The sequence below is a fragment of the Lycium barbarum genome, chromosome 1, assembly GCF_019175385.1.
Source record: "Lycium barbarum isolate Lr01 chromosome 1, ASM1917538v2, whole genome shotgun sequence".
NCBI classification, from domain to species: Eukaryota; Viridiplantae; Streptophyta; class Magnoliopsida; order Solanales; family Solanaceae; genus Lycium; species Lycium barbarum.
The window spans coordinates 168,662,314-168,685,725 of NC_083337.1; the positions used below are offsets into that span (position 1 = coordinate 168,662,314).

The window sequence follows — 23,412 nt, forward strand, 5'->3', positions numbered from 1 at the left end:
TAACATGGTGTGTATGTGAAATGGAATAAAAGGTGGGAATTGTGATTTGTTGATGTCAAGTTTAAAAATAGTGCTATAATCAATCATGTGAATATTTGAAATTAATGGATACATTTTATATTAGAGGTGATTTTCTTCTATTCAAATTATAAGAGAGCGGCAAGAAATCTCATTTCCTCTAAAAAAAAATCAAGTTTAAATGGGTTGAATTATTATCTATTTATTGACTTGTTTTAACCGATTAAATTACAAATGACCCACAACCCATTAAACTATATATTCGTCAAAACAGATCAAATAGTTTAACTCAAAAATCAAATTTGCAGATTAGGAATTATGGAAATCTCAAGGAGGTTGGTTTAATAGTAATAGCGCGGGCTAGCCACTTTTCACTCCTGTAATTGAAAAATAATCACTATCATGAAGTTTCAAATTTTACAGGTGAAACTCTGTGATAATTTGAAGTTTTACCTGTCAAATTTGGAACTTTATAACAGTGACTACTTCTAAATTACATAGGCCGAAAGTTATTTATGAATTTTATCCATTGGGTCATATCAAACAACTTAAACCATGAATTGGGTCATTACTTATTCATCGATATAACCTGTTTTAACATGTTTAGATTTGATCCAACCCGGTTATTAAATGCCTCTAGTTAATTTATATATTTAACTCCAACTAACTCAGATTTGGAACTCAGTTGATTGATTTGACTAACATGATCAGTGGCGGAGGCAGGATTTCAGTTCAGGGGGTTCAAAAAATAAAATAAGCACGCTTGTGTTGGCAAATGAGCGGGTCGGATCAGGAATAACTTAAATACATAAAGTATGCTTAACGAAGCACATAGCAATGGAAAGTCAAAAAGCAACTAACTTGCATGAGAGAACCATAATAGTCCAATAATATATAAAATTTGGAATATAAGTAATACCTTGCAGACTTTTATCTAAATCACGCAGTAAGGCATACTTCCTCCGTAAATGGTTCGGAAGAACTTCTATATCTGAGACAATGTCATCAATGTAGCAAATTGTTAGAAATCAAAGTAGAACTACACATAGGAACTAATTCCTATATAATAAATCAAGCATCACTCTTGCATAGACAATACTAAAAATCATGCTCGAAGCAAGAATAGTGTTGTCAAAGGCCTGCTTGAGGCGTACATAAACCTCGAAGCTAGGTGAAGGCACCTCCGCTCATGATGAAGAAAAATATCACAATAAAATCCCACAATATAGGTAATAAACTAAGCAAAAGCTAATAAAGTAAGAAGTTTCCATTAAGAAAGGCAACTTGAAGATGCCATATTACAAAAGTAAAAGCTTGGGAGCTTTTGAAGCAAAAACAAAGAAACTATGTTAGACTACACAAGCAAGACCATGGAGTTCTACAATTGTACTCTACGAGGTTTCATATCTTGAAATGTCTTAATAATAGCATCATTAGAAACATTATCAAATACATCTTTTTCTAGATAAGGCACCAAACAACCGCTAAAAAAACCATCACTCATTTGACTCCGCAAGTCATTCTTGATAAACTTCATTGCTGAAAAAGCTCTTTCAACGGATGCAGTGGCAACCGGCAAAAGCAAAACAAGTTTCACTAAGCGGAATACAAGAGGATAATTTGAATGCTTCTTTGTCTGAACTAATTTTTTTGAAAGATCACAAAGCCCTTTTAGATTGTAGAACCTTTCATCAACATCACGAACATCAATAATGTAACTTGCAAGTTGATTCTCAAGAGAACCCATATTGAATTCATTAAAGTCATCAGGATATAATTTAGCCATTTTCATTATTTTCCTGATATCAAAACTTGAAAACAAGTCAATTGGATTCAAACAAGAAATTCCATGAAGCAAATCAGTCATCGCTTCCCCAAAACGATCTTTAAGTTCTTGAAGTTGCCAATCAATAATATTGCAAAATACCTCAACACGATAATGATGAGAGACTTTATTGTCCCCAAGTCTCCTTCGTGATCTTAAAGAGCTAACATATGGCTCCTCAAAGTTAGGTACCAAAATTTCATGCTTGATACAAAACAAAGACACCCTAGCAATAAGAGAATCCCATTCTTCATCCCTATATGCTTGCAACCTTATTTTTGCTACTTCAACAAGTAACATGGCATTTGCCAAATCTTGCTCCTTTTTTTGTAAGCATTTATTAAGCTCATTTGTGATTGCTAAAACATCACTCATCAAATGCAACATGAACGCAACCTCATATGTTCGACAAGCTTCAAGATATCCCATTGCCTTGGCTCTTTCATCCAATAATCGTGCATCAAGAACAAGTGATTCAAGAACATTAAGAATAGAGCCAAACATAAGAATAAAATTGTTGAAAGATTTAAAATGAGATCCCCAACGCGTATCACAAGCTCTTGAAAGGCCAAGTTCTTGATTCAAGCCACTACCGGTTGTAAGCTCACCCAAATCTAATGCCTCTTGAATTCTTTCTTTTTGAGAATCTCGAAATTCATCCATACGCTTAAAAGAAGATCCCAATACATTCAAAATATTTGAAACCAACACTACAAGTTTTCCCACTTCAATACATTTTTTCGAGACCGCAACAAGAGTTAGTTGAAGTTGATGAGCAAAACAATGAATGGAATGGGCTGATCTACTTTCTTGCCTAATCAACATTTTAAGGCCATTGATCTCACCTTGCATATTGCTTGCCCCATCGTAACATTGTCCACGCACATATGATAGACTTAAGGAATGTTGAGCAAGTAAATTAACAATTGCCCTCTTTAGAGATAAAGCACTAGTATCTTGAACATGAACAATGTCAAGAAGCCGCTCCATCACAAATCCATTTCTATCAATATATCGTAAGACAATAGCCATTTGCTCCTTGCGTGACACATCAAAAGACTCATCAACTAGTAAAGAAAAGTAGTCACCATTTAATTCCTCAAGAATAGCTTTAATTGTTTCTATCTTACAAGCACTCACAATATCTTTTTGAATCATTGGAGAAGTCATTTGATCATTTTGAGGAGCATGTTCCAGTACATAATCACGAATATTATCACACTTTTTCGCATACCATGAAAGAATTTGAAGAAAATTACCCCTACTAAGTGATGATTTAGATTCATCATGACCTCGAAATGTCAATCCTTGAGTTATAAGAAGTCTTACTACATCAACGGAAGCACTTAAGCGGACCAAATACGCATGCTTAAATTGACTAAATTGCATCTCAAGTGCAAAATGAATAGACTGTTGTACCCGCAATAAATCTTGACATTTCTTTTTTGACTGGTTATGTGGGCTGTTCGGTAGACCAATATGTTTTCCAAGATTCTTTTTTTTCTGCCAACTCTTAAACCCAACAGTTGAAAATATTTCACCCTCACCTTGATTGGTGTTGTAGCCTTTAAATAGATAACAATACAAACAATAGACTGCATCTTTACTAACACTATACTCCAACCAATCATGATATACATCATCAAACCATTCAGAATTAAAACGGCGCATTGATCCAGAAATATTCGTTTGAGGATACTCATGCTGAAGCAACCGAGGTTGACAAGGACCATTAATAAGGTATGCTCTTCTAATAACATCACGATGATTTGGATGATAGTCCAAGATTAGGGTTCTTTCACCCGGATCATAATTTAAAGTACTCAAATCAAATACTTGAGAAGAAGGTAATGGTACTTCTGAATGGTTGGCATTTGCTTCCTGGTTAGGTTGACTAGAAGAAGCTACACTTGATTTCGGTACTTTCGTAAAATAGTTCTTCACTGAACGTTGAGACTGAATCGTAAAAAATAAGAATTTTGTTAGAACTTAAAAGAAATAAACAATTCTGTAGACAATTTTACTCATTTAGTTCCTTCTTCCTAGAATAAATTGTTCTTCCTAAAATAAGTAATTTAAACACAGCAAGACATTTTCAACTATCATATCTCCAAATACAAAAAATATGAGACAGTCTTTAATAAGATTTGGGGGGTGGACGTGATAGATTTGATTATCTGCTCATACTAAATGCATATTATGGACTAACTCTTCTTTTACTAGCAATCATATATATATTGAGAGACAAAAGTACTGATAATGTGGAGACTCCAAAATATGAAGTACTACTTAATAGTTAATACTGACCAACTTGAGGAGGAAGTGAGAAGCTTTAGTAGGCGTTTGAGCATCTTTGGTTTAAGTTATAAAAAAAATATTTGAAGTTAAGAGAAGGTATTTGTAAGTTAATTTATGTCCTAATTTGTCTTTTTGCTGCGATTAGTGAGAACACTGAGATATATTCATTTATATTAAAATTACAACTGAAAAATTGCATCTGAAAGTTGACTATCATATCTCCAAGATTCCATGGGTATAATCTAAAAAGCAAGAGAGAAAATTTTGCAACTGACCAATTCTCAGTCACTCCGGGCAAATTTGAAGCAATCGAGCTAAAATTTATAGCAAATATACAAAATAACAACAACAACAACAACAACAACATACCCAGTATTTTATTCTCGCAATAAAGCAAATATCTAGAATTTTAGAAAAGATAAAAAAAAATGGAGAAAGGAGGGATCTAAGAACTTACCGAAGAAGCCATGAACGGAGACCAGAGAGCAGTGGCGGAGGCAAACAAATCAGCAAAAAAAAACTGAGCAAAAAAAAAAAAAAAAAAAAAAAAGGTGTTAGGTGAGGTGACAGTGACGGAAGAGAAGAGAAAGAAAACATTAGGTTTGTTCAATATTTGACTTATTTAGGGATTTGAATCCAATTAGATTTGTCCCCTACAAAACTAGGTCGTTTTGTCCTACTAAACTACGTCGTTTTGTTTAATGAAACAGCTGAAATAAAATGTTCAGGAAAATATTGTAAGCGGGGCTGCTGGGGTTCGAACCCGCGTGTAACGGGCAACTCTGAACCCCCTGCGCCACTGAGCTGCGCCTTTCCTTTGTTTTGAGGGGGTTCAATATTAAATATATACACATAAAATAAAAATTTGACCTTATATAAACAGTGTAATTTTTCGACTGAGGGGATTCGAATGAACACCCTAGGATATACGTAGATCCGCCCCTGAACATGATGTCTAGATAGTATTGAGATCGAAGTAATATTTTAACAAAGAGGGAAATTAAAAAATGGGGACCTCCCAATCCCATGTTGTATTAAAGAAAAATGGATTCATTAGGTAATACGTTGATGTAAAGATTACTACATCGTGACTGGTCGCAAAGGTCAGATTTTATATTCCAAAAAGAAACAACCACGGTCCAAGAAGATGAAGTAAAGTTTTGCCTTATATTGGTCTACTAAAGCTTTTACAGATCTTTCGTAAAATTTACTATTTAGACATTGCAATTTTTAAATAAAATAGTAATCATGAATCACCTATCCGTTTATAAGAACTAACCAAATCAATTTCTTCGGATGTGACATCACATATAGAAACAATTGCAAAGGGGAAATTGTACATGTGTCCGTTCTTGATGTTATATATATATATATATATATATATATATATATATATATATATATATATATATATATATACATATACTAACATTGTAAAGAGTATTTTATACTATATTCAAAAAGCGAAACTAGTAATTTGAAAAATAAGGCACGATACCTGTTAAAACATGTTTAGCTTCAAATACAATGATAGAATAACAATTATTTTACGCTAAGGTATATGTAAGTTGAATCCTTCATTAGTTGCCAGTCTTCCATTTACAAATTGGTAGTAAGAGAATGGACAACTTCACAGAGAAATCAAAAGTCAAGTATAGTTACCAATTTTAGAAAATTGTTGCAGAAAAGGTGTTGCCATACATGGTCTTGTAAAGAAGGTTATACATCAGCAACCAATAAGAGAAATCAAAATCAGTTCATAGACGGCCACTACGTGTTTGAATCACCCAAAGGGGACTGTACAACAACCTTTTTTCTTTTATTTTTTATTCGACGTGCAATGTCATTTTTCTTTAAATTGGTATTTAATTTGCACCTATGAGTATATCTAATGTCTTAGATTCTTATTTCATTTGAAAGAGCAACATTTGCGTTCTTGATTGAATATTGAGCCATAAATATTCCAAAATTTGTAACAAATTCTACTCATGTTCCCCAACTAAAAAGCAGCTCGAACTAGAAGTATCCTCTTACTAGTCTACAGCTAAGCTTCTTGATACCATATAATGTGACAAACTACAATTTGATGGATGCTTCAAAATGTGTCCAAAAGAGAAGAGGCCACAATCTTCATGGAGGAACTATTGTATAAATTGATGACATGAACTTTGAAAAAGAAAAAAAATAATAAAAATAATAAAAAACAAACAATCAATAGACGGATGGTGTCAACTTTTTCTATTTAACATTTATCAAAGAAATTATTTACAGAAAACAGAACCCTTCCTCCACATAATATATGCACATGGTAAAACCAGTGACTTCCTAACATTATTCCACCGAAGACCAAAATATATGGTAAATAACTAAATAAGGTTAACAGAACAAACAAAGTGCAGAAACAAAATACTGTAAAAGGAACAAAACCAGTAAAAACTTGGTGCAAGTTTCCCTGGATGAACTACTTGACAAGAATAGCCAGTTTATTATGCTTTCTAAGCGATTGAAAGGGTCTCAACTTCAGGAAACTCACGTGCAGCATCTCTAGAAAGCCCGAGACAGGAACAAGACAGGACCTCATGATTTATTTGGCAACGATGGTGGTCGCTGAATGATTGAGTTGGCGAGCTCCTCATTTAGCTTTACAGGGAGCGGAGGCATCTGATCCATTACCTCTGGCGTGTCATTCAAGCTGCAAGAGATTGTTTATTTTAGCACGTAATGAAGCGGCAAGCAAGTCGAGAGAAGTCAAGAAATTATGCAAGAAATTATGCACCTTGTTGAGTATATAATACAAATATATACTTTGTCTGATATACGGACCCTTTTACATTTTTCCCAGACTTAAAAGAACTTTTGGGGTTAACTTTTACATTTCTTCCTCTTTTTTTGATAGATGATAGCAGCTAGTTTTCCTTTCTTTCTTACCAAAATGTAGGTCAATCTATCTTCTTTATTTGCAATATGTGCTTGACAAGTAACTCCCACAATTGAAAAGTAGTAGACGTGCAAAATTATCAGATAGTATGTGTTCTTGACGATAAAGGAGACTTACTCATGATAAAAAGCATGGAAATGAGATCCACTCATGATAAAAAAGAATGACAGGACACAGAGATAAATACATGCATTAATATATACACACACACACACAGACAGAGAGTGGAAGGATAAGGATAATCATACTCATTTAAGATGGTGAGGATATTGTTTCGAGCCTGGAAGAAAAGGTTGATGTTTTCCTGGATCTGCACCAATCACAAAAAAGGGTAATGCTTTACATTGCAAATTGCCAACAAGATCAAAAATCTATCCATGTAACTTTTTCACGAATAATACAGCAGGCTCATCACTAGATAGTAGGCACAGCATATAAGACGCTGTTCCTTGGATGAGTGCACTTGGAAAAATAAGGATCTTGCAAGCAAAGAATATCATGACGCAGAAGCATAGCAGAAAGAAGCCCTGATAGTTCTCTATCTTTATAATTAAGACCTATTTCTGAATCTTCAAGAGAAAGATCATCCCCAACAGATTCTCATGCCTGAATGCTTACAGGGTTTGCGGAAGTTAAAACTCAAAAATGCATATACAAGAATTGCATTATATCATACTATATACAAATGCCTCCATAAAAAAAAAAAAAAAAAAAAATCCTGTGCCTCCTTCAAAAGTGAACCTTGTCACCGTAGGGAACAAGTTATCTGTTCCCTCATCACTCCCACTAGAGACAAAATTTTAGCTACCTTCTCTTCAAACCAGGCAATGAAGAACTAATTTACCCCCTTAACCTTCATATTAGCAATGTAACAGAGATGAATATTCTTTAGCTTTTTATCAGTAAAGATAAAAATTCATCAAGTAGGAACCAGCACTAAGAAAGTGCTACGTACGATAAAAGTCTACGAGGCACTCTCCCACTATTACTGAAGGGAGCTGATAAACTCTAACATGCTGTCATTGTTGTCTAAATATTCAAATTTACACCAGTAAGCGAGCTGAATAACAACAGTCGTATTTCCTTTTAAAATAAGTTTATTACAAGTGTAAACAGCAGACGGTATCATTATCGTTGTGTGTCACAGATCACAGATAAAAGGGTGAGGCAGGGGGTAATGGAAAATCTCAAAACCATTAACTGACCTTAAAAGCGGCAAAGTTAGCAGAAATTTGATCCAAGGCCTGAGCATTTTGCTCAAGAAGCTGTCCAGCAGGACCACCAATGGCTGAAAAATTACAAGACTTACATACACCATATATGCCCAAAATAAAATAAGAAAAAAAGGACCTAGATAATAAACATGATTGTTTCCCATTGAATATCACCGACAGAGAAAAGGAGAATGTAATGCATATTGTTGAAATGCTATTCTATCTAGTATCTACATAATGTATCAAAACATTCTGAGTTGGTTATAAGTGCATTGGTAAAAAGATCATTTCTCTAAAAACCACGAAATAAGACAACAGGATAAATTGGAGCAGATACAAAAATCTTAAGGATCCAAAGGTTCAAGTAATTGCTAACACTGATGGAGCATGCAGAGAAGCAGAGTTCATATTGTCCCAAGCACCAACTTAGATATTGAATAGTACAAGTAAAACACGGCGGTAAGCATGAATGGAAGAATAGCATCCAGCATAGAGCTGATATACAACTACTTTTCTCAGAGGAAAATTACATAGCATTGGGAAGAGAGAGAGGGGGGAATAAGAAAGTCATTGAGTGATAGTATAACCACTTCTCTCAGAGGAACATTGCATACCATTAGGAAGGTGATTTGGGGGTGGAGGTGGGGAATAAGAGACTTGGGGTGGGGTGGGGGGTGGGGGGGGTGGGGGGGGGAGGTTGCGGTTTAGTAAATCCCACCACCCAAAACCTTCCCTGTCCAGGAGTCAACAATGGCCCACTTTTACAGAGGTTAATAGCATGTTTGATCAAGCTTCTAAAATCTATATTTATTTATTTTTTGATGACATGGAAACCTGCAGCCGCTACCCTTCGGGTGCGCACAGGGTAAACCCAGCTCCTGTGTAATAGCTCGCAAACCGCACAGGAGAGATAACCCGCACTAGGCAAGCCCCGTGTGACGAGCTCAACCCAGAAGGCAAATCCCCTGCTGTCGTAGGGAGGGGGTTTCGAACCTGAGACCTCCATTATGAAAGCCTCATGCTCAACCAACTGAGCCACCCTTGCGGGTACTTATAAAATCTATATTTTGAAAAGTGATTTCTGGCAGAAGTGTTTTTTGAAAAAGTACTTTTGAAAAGTAGCAGTTCGTGTTTAGCTAATCATTTTGAAAAGCATTTTGCCAATATTGGAGCAGCAATTCTTTGCCTGATCAAGGTTCATAAAGTGCTTATGGAGAAAAGCTATTCCTTTAGCTTCTACTACTACTCAAAAGCCCTTTCCCACTCTGCTCCCCTGGTGGCGCGAATACCCAAGATCTTGGCAGAAAACTAAATGGTATTTGCCACTGGAGCAACCTCAATTGTCAAGTGACTGACAAAGTAATAAACCCATATGAATAATGGGGAGCTTCAATCCACATAAAATTTCATTTCATAGGGCAGTCAGAAATGTATGAAATTCCAACACGTTCAACTTCATAATGTCAAAACACGCTTACCAAAAAAGAAAAAAGATCAAAAGTGAGCCATAAACAATCATCTACAAGTCGACTGTCCAATTAGGAAATCAAAGATTTTAAAATTATTTTTCTTATTTTTCTATTAGTTCTTAAATAGAGTGAAATGCTCTTTAAAATCACCAATAGATTAGCTTTTAAAAGGTATTATGTAAAGTTGGCAGAGAGTTGTTTGTGGCCAATATCTGAAGAATAAAAATGGGCGATCTCACTTACAAAAACTCATTGAAACTTTTAACATCACATAATAGATGTTCACAGTTTAATCCATATAAAAACAATTCTGTACCTTTCATATGAACTATAATTTTAGGGCGTAAAAAATTCAAATTAGTAATCTGATTCCAAATTTCGGCCAAACAAAGTTCGTGACTGGCATCAGTTTCTGAAAATAGTAGATCTCCTTATCTTCCAGACAAAATGTTTGCACTTTCTTTGGGGAACACTGGAAAGGTGATGGCCTAGCATAGCTTTATTATTTTCACATTTCAACTAATCCAGCATCGACCCTTTCCTTCACATGTTGCTCTAAATAATAGAAATCTGTGTACTGAGGGTATTATGGAAGGAAAGGAACCGAAGACATTTTGAAGGGATTGCTCAATCTATACATAAATTTTAAATTTAAATGCTTACAATGGTTAACTTTTTGGTATTAGCTGTTAAAGATGTTTATGTTTTTCTGATTGATTGGAATGTCGAGTACAAACTACAAAAGCCTAAAGATGTTTATGTGGTAGACAAGTTGATCGAGTTTATGGATTTTATCCAGACTTAGCCTGTTTTAATACATACTTTTGCACAACAGCATCTCCATGGTGCTCTTTATGTATTGCAATAATAAATTTACTTTACCTATCAAAAACTACAGAAGAAATCTTAATAAAAGTATTACCATATCAGAATACAAATCAATAAGGGTACACCTCAAAAAACGTTCTAATATCTAAAAGTACTCATAGTGTTCATTTAAGTCATCATGCACATAAATCGACACAGGATGGCTCAAATTGAAGTACTCTCTGTAAGTTTGAAAATGACAGTTATCAGAACCTCTTAGGGATTCGGTTATGATCATCAAGAGGAGATTATATGCTTATCATCTCTATTCATTTCATCTTCCTGAACATGCATACCTCCCTCTAACATGTCATTCCAGGCAGGACCACTAGACTCTAAATGCGAAAAATAAAAGCAGAGAGCTCCAAACAGCGTAGCTCCTACTTAAAACTCAGTTTTCTCAAAGTTCAGTTGATCTTTAAAAGTGGAATCAGAGGCATAAGGACCAACCTTGGTAGGAAATTCCATCATCGCTGTCCATCGACATAACAGCTTGAGCATAGGGAGGACCATTTGTGCGATTAGCAACATGAGTAGATTTTGGCATAGATTCTGTAACTTTTTCCTAAAACCAAAAAACAAGAGAATCATGGCAAAGAACTTATTATTCAAAATTCAATGCAATGTACGGCATAGCTGTCAAAAGTTGAGACTGCAAGTAAATCGGTTTTTTCCTTTCGGGATAAACTAGTCTCAGGGTGCGTGCCTTGCATGTGAACCATTTGACAAGAAATAACTTAATATATAAGAAAAAATGGAAATTTTCATTTGTTGGAATGAATGCAACAAAAACAAATAATGACAATTCATTTAGAATACATGTTATCTTCTACAATCTCATCTTTGTTACTTTAAATTTGTATTTTGCCTATTTAACTTATAATACCATACTATAATCGACTTTTGCTTTATTTTCTAATTTCTTTCACCACTGATACTTTTCTCGTGTAATAAATTGAGATACCTAAGAGTTGTCAATTTGAAAAATAAAACTGCTTACTGTATATGAGGAATTTGAAAAAGAATAGAATTAATTAGTTAGTTCAAAATTTTAATAATTTGTTTGCAACATTAAAGAAAATAATTTATTTTATATTCATTCAGATTCTTGATATTAATCATTTCAAATTTATTTTAACTGTAATTATAATTTATTCCATAAGAATTGTAAGAACTTTCTTAGTTTGACTTTTTTGATTTTATCATTTTTTAAAGTCTTTTTATATTATTTCTAATTCAGCATTTTGTGTTGGGGCTCTGTGCTTTATATACTTTAATGTAATTTTTTTTTGAAACAGGTAACATTATACTTTAATGTAATTAAATTAATGTAATCTTTATTGGGTCAGAAATTAATTACTTTATATACTTTAATTTAATGAAATTAATGCAATCTTTACCGGGGCTTTTAATAACTTAAATATTAATTTCTAAAAAATACTTAAATATTATTAAAAAGTATTTTAAGTTATAAAATAAAAAATAAGAAAAAAAATTAAGTTTCTAAAAAAGATATTGACCCTATTTAGTTAACTCGGTAAAGAATAAATGTCACATTTAGATTAATTGACTTGTAGGCTTCTAGCTAGCCAAATAGAAATGTCAGCACCAAAGTACCCAAAATGATACAAAATCCTACAAAGAAATATACTGCCTTCGAACTAAATCACAATTTTAGGGCTCTCAACTCGTTTTTGCTCCCAAGATTATCTTTTTAATTTGCTAAAATATAAAAGGAAAAGAATACCGTTAGTTGTAAGGAAAAAAAGTTAGAGAATAGACATCAAGGATAAGTTATTTGAAGAGCTAAAAAGTTGAATTTTTTGGGTAAAACTTTAATTGATTCTAAAGTCCTAAATGTTAGGATTTCCTACTAGTTCAATAAGGAATGATTTAATAAAAAGAACTTTAGTTGATTTTAAAGAGGCCTAAATATTAGAAAAGTAACCTAAATTACCGTTTTGTTCAATGTAAAATTAATATTTAAGGATAAAACAGGCGAACGACATTTCACTAAGGGGATTCGTACTTTTATAATAATATAGATGAGGAGACTGGCCGAGGGCCTATCGGAAACAACCTCTCCACCTCCCGAGATAGGGGTAAGGTCTGCGTACACACTACCCTCCCCAAACCCCACTTGTGGGATTGCACTGGTATGTTGTTTTTGTTGTTGTTGTTATATAGATAAGGACTGCAAGCAAATATTTGTTTCAGTTGTTTTAAAAGGAATAGATAACTAACCCAAGGTAATCATCCAGGAGTTGAAAGGCAACCATACATATACAGCGCCTTGAAGGGTACTAAGTGGCCCTACACTTGACGGAAGACAATTTCTGTCTCTGAAAAACTAAAGTGTATAGCAAAGCCTCCTTTTTGGGTCTCTTTACTTGAAGGCTTAGCTTGGGTAACAGCCTAGAATCATGACTACTAAACAAACACGTAATGCGCGCATATGTTACATATAGTTGCTCTTTTTGTGTAAGCACATCAGCCTTTTTGTTTATGCCTATACAGTTGTCTGCTTCCAAAATTTCAATCACAACAAAGTTTCACAAATGACATGGATCTCACATCAAAAGAAGAAATTAGACTGAGAAAGCTGAAGAAAGAATGATGACAAAATATAAGATCAATGAACTCTTCATAATGAGTTCAACATGGGCCACACAGCTACATATAAATGTTTTAAACCACTAGCTGATGCACCTTAATCAGAACCTCATTAGCAGCGTCATAGCCCCATGGGGAAATATGGCTGCGTCTGGATGTATGTTGAAACAAAGAACATTCATCCAACAAAGAGACACTTGCTAAATGAAAACACCCTTTCTTAAGTATCTATTAAAAGGGCCAAGAACCATGTGCTGCAATTAGATAACACACCTTTTTATCTTTATTTTTCTTCGAAATATGATCTTCTTTTCTTCGCTTCCCATTTTCCTTTTTCTGCTTCAACAAAGAGAAAGAGCAGCTAAACATAGTAATTATGCATAACTGAGAAAGAAAAAAAAAAAACAGATTTAGCTCCAAAAGAAGGCATTGTAAAGTCTTCCTGCTTGTCAAACAATTTTTTTGTAAGAATACAGTATACATTAATTTCCACACTTGTACCCGCACAGCACTTTGTTCTTCATAAAGTTTACATTTAAACTAGAAGCCCAAACCTCTTTAGAGAGGTTAAAAGCAACCCCATTCAAGGGAAGGTAGGACCCGCGAACTAAAAATGGATATCCAATATCCATTTTTCTTTTTCTTATTTGTGAGGAGGTTGGTGGAGCAGTATAGGGATAAGAAGACTGACTTGCACATGGTGTTTGTTGACCCAGAGAAGGCTTACGACAGAGTCCCAAGGGAGGTGCTGTGGAGATGTCTGGAAGCTAGAGGTGTTCCTGTAGCATACATTAGAGCGATGAAGGACACGTATGATGGACCAAGACCCGGGTGAGGACGGTTGGAGGTGACTCAAAACACTTCCCAGTCACGATGGGCCTGCACCAGGGGTCCGCTCTTAGCCGGTTTTTGTTTGCTTTGGCAATGGACGCACTGACAAGCCACATTCAAAGAGAGGTGCCGTGATGCATGTTGTTTGCAGATGACATTGTGCTTATTGACGAGTCGCGGAGCGGTGTTAAACGCGAGACTGGAGGTTTGGCGACAGACCCTGGAGTTGAAGGGTTTCAAATTGAGCAGGATTAAGACAGAGTACTTAGAGTGCAAGTTCAATGGTGTGATTCAGGTAGAGGACGAGGACGTGCAGCTAGATACTCAGGTCATCCCGAAGAAAGAAAGTTTCAAGTACCTAAGGTCAATCATCCAAGGGAATGGCGAGATTGACGACGATGTCACATATCGTATTGGAGCGGGATGAATGAAATGGAAGCTCGCATCGGGGGTGTTGTGCGATAAAAAGGTGCCGCCTATACTAAAGGGAAAGTTCTACAAAGCGGTGGTTAGACCGTCTATGTTATATGAGACGAAATGCTGGCCAGTTAAGGAAGCTTCATGTCCAGAAGATGATGAAGGTAGAGATGCGGATGCTGAGATGGATGTGCGGGCATACCAGGAGAGATAGGATTCGGAATGAAGTGATTCGGGACAAGGTGGGTGTGGCCCCTGTGGTGCATAAGATGCGGGAAGGAAGGTTGAGATGGTTCGGCCATGTGCAGCGGAGATGCGTTGATGCGCCAGTGAGGAGGTGTGAGAGGATGGCAGTGGTGGGCGGCATGGGCCTGAAGAGAGGGAGAGGTAGGCCAAAGAAGGCCTGGGGAGAGGTGATTCGGCAGGATATGGCGCTACTTCAGCTTACCGAGGACATGACCGGGGATAGGAGGGGGTGGAGGTCGAGTATCAGGGTAGAGGGCTAGTGGGGGGCAGCGGGGATTTCTTTCCCATATTAGGAAGTATTAATATACTGCTTTTATGTGTTGGGTCTTGTCTATCCATGTTGTTTTATCATGACTTTTTTGCTCTTGTTATTTCTCATTTTCGCATTGCTTTGATTTGCTTGTCCGTATCTGACTCTTTTCCCTTGTTTTCTCTTGTTTCTTTTGAGCCGAGGGTCTTTCGGAAACAGCCTCCCTACCTTCCAAGGTGGGGGTAAGGTCTGCGTACACTTTACCCTCCCCAGACCCCACATTGTGGGATTCAACTGGGTATGTTGTTGTTGTTGTTGTTATCATTATTAAGTTGGCTTAATTAGTTAGTTATAACTAAGAAATTTTACTGGCAAATGGTGCTGGTATCTGTACAGTGTCAGGACTACTGCTCCTTTCTGCTGCAAGGAGTCAATATAGTCCAAAAGAGTGACAAAATGATCTACATTCCCCATCTAACACCAAAAAGCCAAAAACTGTAAGTGTCTATATATTATGCAATAAATGCCACAGGATGCCTTAAGGCCATCCAGAATGGCTATATCTCCATATTGACCATATTATACATTGATGGATGGTGTATGTTGCCTTGAGATGCTTGTTTATCATCTTTTGATTTCTCCAACGCTGATTGCACCTTAAGTGCTGGATATCACCCAATAAATGCTCAAAAAAGGTTGGTAAACAGCCCCAAATTTGGCTGGACATCGTATGATGCAGAAGCTGTTCTGACTCTTCCAATGCAGATATCTACACAGGACAGCATCTAGTATACATACTTATTCCCCTGCTTAGATTTGGTTGAGTTATGGAAGCTCCGTGTAAGGCAATCCAAGTGAAACATACTACTTCCAATGACGCCAAACTCTTCCAAAAGGTTTTCTCGTGGCGATTGTTTGCTTCTAACTGTGTTGTTCAGTATTCTATTTCACTGTAAAGAAGCCAGTAAAATCTATCATTCCAGATCAGTCTATCATTCTGTGACTGTGGGAAAATCTTGGTTAGCCACTCTCTCAATCTCCCAGTGAAAAAAAATACTTCTTTAACTCTAGCTTCCATCTATTCCTTGCTCTAAAATCAGCCACAGTGGCCTCTTGGTTCATCACTGAAGCATATAGATCATGGAAGATCTCCATTAAAGATGAGTCGCCCAGCAATGCATCCTGCCACATCTTGATGTTCTTCGAATCAGAACTTTCAAATTGACTAGGTTCTGAAATTATTACCATAAGTTGCCAAAGTTTGTCCAGACAGCGACACCATATAGGATATCTGTTTTGTCTGATCCTTCAAATTCTCACAATAGCTACAAAAAAGAACAATCCTGTTTCACCAGGAGCTTTTTCCCACCCATTTTAAATTTTGCTTGAGAGTTCAAGTAAGAACCGTGCCCCTACCCCCCCCCCCCCTCCTTCAATCCCTCGCGCTCCAAGAACACATAAACAAGAACCATCATGGGCTTCACTAATTATTTAGTCAGCTTTAAGAAAATAATCTCTCAATCTTGGACATTCCCAAGCTAGACACAAAATCAAGACTAGCAGCCTAACTCTGTACCAAAATTAACATCCTCCAGATCAATCTCTTACCAAGTCCTACTTTTACTGTTTACATCCTAAGGAGCAGGTCAGAAAGACTTCCAATTCAACTAATACCAATATCTAAATTATGGAGAGGCTAACAAGTATGCTTTAAAAATTAAAATTACAGGTGATAACAGCTGATTAACAATACACGGATAAATAACTCAAAATAATATGGAATCATAACTTACACTCATCCATCTACATCTCAATACTATATCTCGTACACACTTGTTTTTTAACTGCATCGCAATTTTAGCATAACAATGCAGTTTGTTGTCAGCTGCATATCTGCAAAAATGGCATTTCACTGTCATTTTATTCGAGAAGTAAAAAGTGAAAGTCTGGCAGCAGTGTTATTCAAGAACGCATGTTGCAAATAGAGTCAAACAGTGATTAATCAGACGATAACCAGAAAAGTTCTATTGCGCAGGAATGCATAATTCAGTTAAATATAACAACTAGGACATTTACATCTGCATTAAGCCTTTCATGAAAAGGCTGAAAAACATGATGAATGACTAATATCTGCTCGTCTGTGTAACAGCTTTAAAACAGGATTTCTCATGCAATCTTGTTGTTTTCTACCCTTTACTTACACTTGCTATAAATGGTAAGCACTGTCAGAGTAAATTTGTAGCTTGATTCTGTGAAATTAACTTTTCGTTCTCATCATAATTACCTGTCCAGGAAGATGCAAGTATCAATGGGTATGATGAAAAGGATGACAACAAGGACTTTGCATGATCTATCTTTAGGTCCAGACAGCGATCCTCTTTATACAGTGAAATTTAACAAAAAGTTAATTACTTTTTTTTTTTTTGATTAAGCACCGGGTGTCCGGGTCTCTTAGAGACCCGACTAATCCCGGGGGTGCACAGGCCCTCGGCAAGGAGTTTCCCGCAAGTGCACCACGGTTAATTCAGGTTTTACCCAGTCCGATGGCCCTCAGAAATTGTTTGCACCCAGTGGGTTTCGAACTTGAGACCTTGAAAGGGAGCACCCCAAGGCTCAAGTCAATTGCCACCAAGCCAACCCCTGAGGGTTACAAAAAGTTAATTACTTTTACGTAATGTATCATTCATCATCAGAAGCGGATCCAGAATTTAAGTTTTATGGGTTCAGCATTTAAGGTTCTTAGCATTGAACCCATTATATCTTTAAAGTTATGGGTTCGTATCTACTATTTGTTGCAATTTTCGTGGATTTTTACATATAAATTTATGCTCTGTGTTGAAAGTACCAGATTCAGATGAACCCATTGTTGGTATGCTACATCCGCCCCTGTTCATCATGGAAGCTTTTGCTATCTTCCTTTCAGCTCCTTTTTTCCTCTCTTTCTTTGATTTTTTGTTTCGTTTTTTTCTGTTTCTCTCCACTTCAGCAGATATTCTCATGTACACTTTTTTGTTCTTTCTCTCCTTTTCTTCTGTCCTCCTTCGCTTTATCAGACCACAGTTTGAACTTCCTCAAAACAATTCCTTTGCTTCTTTTCTATGTTCTCTCGCTTTCTCCCTTTCTTTTTATTTTAAGTGATTATTAGTTACTTCAAATTGAGATTTGTCTCTATCTTAGCCACTATAAATTTGTTTCACTATAAATTATATACATGACAATAAGATCTAAATTACACAATATTTTCGAAAACAATCAACATTACAAAATGAGACTTGCTTGATCATATTTGTATTCCATCCATATTATTGAATTTTTGGTCTCCAATTTTTCCAATACTAAATAGAGTTTTTCCTCAGAAATAAAAAATTAGTTATATGCTCGAAGAATTTTTGGTATCTTCATGTTTTTCTTGCACTAAAACTTCATATTTCAGTTGTTACGACATTGATACTTCATCAATAGCATTTTACTCCTCTCTGCTTTGAACTTCCATAGCAACAACCGAATTTCAATACTTATTCACTTTTGTCTCTATTTTTTAATAGGTTTTAGATAATTATTCAATAATTGCACAGCTACGAACTGATAACACAAGTGAAACAGGTAACAACTTAATAAAGTCATAAATCACTATATTTTTTCATTACATAACATTATGATAGCCTGTTTGGCCAAGCTTCTAAATCAATTTATTTTGATAAGTGGTTTTTTTAAAAGTACTTTTGGGCAGCAAGAGTTTGGCCAAGCTTTTAAAAAGTACTTTTAAGTGTATTTTCTCAAAAGTGCTTTTCAAAAAATTATGGAAAAGCTACTTTTCTATAGTTTCCGAAAAACAACTTCTGCTACTTCCCAGAAACACTTATTTTCTCCCAAAATCTTGGCCAAACACCTCACTTAACTACCCGTTTGGCCATGAAAATTTCTTACGTTTTTCCGGAAAATTATTTCACTTTATTTGAAAATCAACATTTGGCCGTTAAAATTCCTAATACAACTTATTTTGGATAACACCTAAAACACTGTTTTCACTTCTTTTTTCACTTTCAGTACTTTCAAACAACCAAATATTCTTTGCACAAAATATAACCGTTTAACTCCATCGTCAACTCCAACTTCAAAATTCCAAATGAAGTAAAAAATATTTGAATTTCATGGCCAAACACCTACTTAAAATAAGCACTTTTGACCTCCTAAAAGCTTGACCAAACAAGCTACAACATCAAAATTTTAAAATCCTGCATCCGCAACAAATAAATTAATAATAATTCACAGATGAAAACTACACACAGCTAAGCAAATACAATCACATACTCGTCAAGCAATTCTTTAAGGAGAGAGTGTTCTTCGGTAGTCCATTCGACGTTAAGGCATGGATTTGGATGCTTAAGCGCCGCTTGTGTCGGACCAATAACGGAGTTATCAGGAACCGAAACGCAGTTAGTTGTGGTGCTGTTCCCATTGTTTGTTCCTTCTTGGCCGCCATTATTATTCGCACTTGCAGCCATCAAAATACGTCGTCTTTCTGTTTGATAAAATGCCTCTGAGAAAACTATGAAAGTGTTTACTGTTTAGCGCTAAATTTTGCTGAGAAAAATGAGTCTATTGGATGCGCGAGGGTGAAAAAGAGGGAAAAACTTGGAGAGTTATCTCTTTAAAGGATTGAGTAAATCGTTAAGCAAATACTTAAGATGTGATTAGACTGCTGTAATGACGTGTATGGCTTTTTCTACTCTTGCTTTGCTCCGGTCATATTTTAAATTACATCGGCATAGCCACTTTTTCACGGTATATAATAATATACAATTTTATACGTATCAATCTTATATAAAAGTGTATAATAATATATAAGAGGTGTTTATATATATGTTTACACTAGTATACAATATTATATAAATTTATACAAGAGTTATTTATACGTGAGACGTGTTTATACACACTTCTACATGTATAAAATTACACAATAATGGAGATCTAGTGGTATAGGGGATAGAATGAAGAAGACGAACTTCTCCGGTGGAGATCTAGTGGGAATTCAGTGGAGATCCAGTGGTACAAGAGAGAGGATGAAGGAGACTACCTCTCCGGTGGAGATCCAATCATACAGCGAAGAGGATGAAGGAAACGACCTCTCCGGCGACTTCTTCGGCAGCTACAACAGGTAAAAACAAAAGTTGGCTAAACCAGGTAAATATTTTACCTGAATTGGTATAGAGTGTAAAAACCCCAATAAAATATTCACATGACATTTTCTCTGTGCTTGTATTTTGGGATGCAATTAAATCTAAAATTGTAGAGTGCTCAATTCCTTCAAGTTTACTCATGACAATCATTTAAGCAGATGAAAGAAATAATGTGTATTGACGAATCCAATGGATAGGGTTTTATTACTATCAGTATTAGCGGTCGACTCGGTTCATTTGCTTTTCACGTTCCGTGTATAGTCAGAAAAGGCATATCAATGAATCCAATCGACAAGTTGTAATACTAGCAGTTTTAGCGGTCAACTCGGTTCATTTACTTTTCAGGTTTCGTGTATAGATGGAACTTTGAGAAATATTTAGAAAGGCATTTCGATTGATAAAAGTACAAATGGGAGGATAAATATAAAAATAAGTGAAAAATAAACTACAATTCAATCAAGTTAATGAGATAAGCAAATTTGATTTTTCTTTTAGTTCAATAGAGTTTCAATAAATAAATAAAATGAAAAAATCACTCAATTGAAAAGGCAATTTCATATTATAGCCTAAAGCTGACACCAGTAATTGAGGATGAAGGAGTACTTATCACTCAAGGGCGGGTGTAGTTGTGTGGTATCGGGTTCATACAAATCCAGTACTTTCTGAAGCATAAATTCATACATAAAAATCAGCTAAAATTGTAATAAATAGTAAATATGAACCTATAACTTTAAATATCAAATGAGTTGAATGTTAAGAATCTTAACTATTGAATCCATAAGCTAAATTCTTGAATCCGCTTTTGTTACCACAAAGGGTGGAGCTAAAGTATAGCTTACAGGTTCGACCGAGCCCAATAGCTTTGGTCCATTATATGTAAAAAGAAAATACATACATATATATATAGGATTATTAATTTGAAATCTAATAACTTAAAAAGGACTGGAACAACAACTTGCCCAAATAGGAAAACTAAACAGTGCAATTTTTGCTTGACAAATATTTTACGAGTAAAGTTATTTTTTTAATTGACCACTAAATAAACTTAGTGGATATGTATTATTAATAAAATAACAAACAAAACAAAAGTTGTCTTAAAGCAAAAAAGAAAACAAAAGTCAGCTGAAGAGCCGACCATCAAACAAGAAAAATCAAAAGACCAAATTAGAAAGTTCTCGATAGCTAAGATGCTTGAACGCTGGCGACGACATCGGCAAGGCTAGATCGGACTTCACCCAAGGTTAAGTGCTAGCTTCTCTGCTTTTGATTCACTTTTAGCATCTCAAATTCTCACCAGATGCTATGAAAATCATTGCCATGGAGTTGAGTCTATGAGAAAGCCAAATCTTGTCTTTTCGGGTAATGTCTTTTTCCCCGCTTGAAAACCCTCTAATCTGGTTCAAAGTAAAGTTATTTATTTATTGACGAGTTTTGTTCCAGGCTCAATTAGTTGGAGCAACTTACTTTCTTTTATGGGTTTCATTAATATCGCTAAACTACATTAGAAAGAAAGAGGGAGGAATCGAAAGTAAAACATACTCAGAAGTTTCGTATCACATGAACTGCGAAGAACATCATAGAGGTCATATCACATCAACGAGTTCAAATCAAGCATGTGCGACCTCAACAACATCAAGATGAGAGTTTATCCACAACAAGATCTATACAGAGAAGCGAAATTAAACCTGAATCAAGAACATCAGACCGCCAATGAGAGAGATAGATGCTCGAGCAAATTTAGGGGTTCAAATAATTTTTTGTTGCATCTACTTTCCTTTTTCTTTCCATTTTTCTTTTTCCTTTTCTTTATTTTTGGACAGCTTTTGCTTTTATGTTTTTTTTTAGGATTTTAATAAATAAAATGGCCATCTCGAGCTGACAAAAATGTGGAATTATCGAGAAATAGAAGGGATTGCATCTGATAGAATTAGTTTACTTCCTTTTTTTTTCTTTGTTGGACGCATTTTTATTTATATTGGATTTTTTGATTAATTTATAAAATGCCCTTTACGGGCTAAATTTAACTAAAAAAAATGTAATCAAATATAACCAAAAGACTCTAATCGTACTCCATCTATTGATAATTGTGTTTCTTCTAATATACTTTGTTTTTGCATCATCGTCTATTTATTGAAGATTCATCTATTTATTATTATGAAGTTTTGTATTAATTGTACTACATTTCTAGCACGTACAACCATCAAATCAGAGACCAAATCAAGGCTTGACAAAACAGAAAGCATCATAGTACTTCGTCCTTCCTCGAAATGGAACTTCCATGCTGGAGCTAGGAAAGTTGATCTATTATGACCAGTGCTGTTGTTCCTATTTCATTTTCTTCTTCCAAGCCCTTCTTAGAAAGCACTCACTGAGGGACTTACAGAATCCCAAATCTCTCTCGACCCCAAGAATTTTTTATGTGTCCAGGTCAATTAGAGATTTGGTTTCCTTCTCCCCAACCTTTTAGCCTTCTGGACCCCTGGAAAAAAAAAAAGTTGAAATCAAAAAGAAAGAAGAGAAATTGGGTCATCTTTCTCAAGAGAATTTATAATTATTGCATGCTCTCAACAACAGCAAGATGAGAGCGTATTCACAACGAGATCTATACAGAGAAGCGGAGATTTTAGCTGAACAAGAACATCGGACCGCCGACAAGGAGAGAGAGACACATGCTCGAGCAAATTTATGAATTCAAATGATTTTTTGTTGCATCTACTTTCCTTTTTCTTTCGGATTTTCTTTTTTCTTTTCTTTATTGTTGGATAGCTTTTTTTTTTGGATTTTAATCAATAAAATGCCCATCTAAGCTAAATCAATTTTTTTTTTAAATAATGAATAACAATAAACTTTCAAGAAAGTTCATTCATTTAGACCTTGCAATTTCTTGCCCTTATGGTATGTTAAATTTATTGTGCACTAGGTTCAGCGTACATGCGTTGCACGTGCATATCACGTGAATTAATAGTAAAATTGTATTCAATGTTAAAATGAATTCAACTTTCACTTAAATGACAAACTTAAATGTTATTAAATATAACCAAAATACTCGAATCGTAATTTACCTCTGGATAATTGCGTTTCTTATGGCATACTTTGTTTTTTCACCATCATCTATGTATTGAAGATTCATCTATTTGTTCTTGTGAAGTTTTGTATTTATCGTTCATATACCTGCTAAGTTCACGATACTTGATATAAATACTTTTTCAAATTATTGCTTGCTGTCAACTGCAACAAGATGAGAGT

General features: G+C 35.3%; 2 protein-coding genes and 1 long non-coding RNA gene across 4 annotated transcripts; 1 reads left to right on the forward strand and 2 right to left on the reverse strand.

Annotated features, from left to right (window-relative positions):
- Window positions 1-1,396: 1,396 nt before the first annotated feature.
- On the reverse strand, window positions 1,397-4,766 carry LOC132617904 (uncharacterized). Its single transcript, XM_060332973.1, has 2 exons — window positions 4,599-4,766; window positions 1,397-3,799 (listed from the first exon to the last, which is right to left on the reverse strand). The coding sequence occupies exons 1-2, from the start codon at window positions 4,608-4,610 to the stop codon at window positions 1,397-1,399; spliced, it is 2,415 nt and encodes an 804-aa protein (XP_060188956.1). The 5' UTR covers window positions 4,611-4,766.
- A 1,590-nt stretch (window positions 4,767-6,356) lies between these two features.
- On the reverse strand, window positions 6,357-19,711 carry LOC132606830 (uncharacterized). Of its 2 annotated transcripts, none has more exons than XM_060320478.1 (7): window positions 19,298-19,711; window positions 16,780-16,879; window positions 13,516-13,626; window positions 11,080-11,194; window positions 8,285-8,367; window positions 7,328-7,389; window positions 6,357-6,833 (listed from the first exon to the last, which is right to left on the reverse strand). In XM_060320478.1, the coding sequence occupies exons 1-7, from the start codon at window positions 19,489-19,491 to the stop codon at window positions 6,719-6,721; spliced, it is 780 nt and encodes a 259-aa protein (XP_060176461.1). In that variant the 5' UTR covers window positions 19,492-19,711; the 3' UTR covers window positions 6,357-6,718. The 2 variants fall into 2 exon arrangements, with proteins under 2 accessions (XP_060176461.1, XP_060176469.1); XM_060320486.1 differs by having other exon boundaries at window positions 13,516-13,578; window positions 19,298-19,702.
- Window positions 19,712-20,491: 780 nt separating this feature from the next.
- On the forward strand, window positions 20,492-22,058 carry LOC132606844 (uncharacterized). The gene is made up of 2 exons (XR_009570090.1): window positions 20,492-21,525; window positions 21,607-22,058. It is a non-coding gene; the product is annotated as an uncharacterized LOC132606844 (long non-coding RNA).
- The last annotated feature ends 1,354 nt before the right edge of the window (window positions 22,059-23,412 follow it).

What these genes read in the sequence shown, in the direction of transcription:
- LOC132606830 (XM_060320478.1), bottom strand. Translation starts at nt 19,491, where the DNA reads ATGGCTGCAAGTGCGAATAATAATGGCGGCCAAGAAGGAACAAACAAT. An exon ending in CTTAAAGAATTGCTTGACGA is followed by an intron (nt 16,880 to 19,297) that starts GTATGTGATTGT and finishes CCATTTTTGCAG; the next exon opens with ATATGCAGCTGACAACAAAC. An exon ending in TGATGGAATTTCCTACCAAG is followed by an intron (nt 8,368 to 11,079) that starts GTTGGTCCTTAT and finishes GTAATTTTTCAG; the next exon opens with CCATTGGTGGTCCTGCTGGA.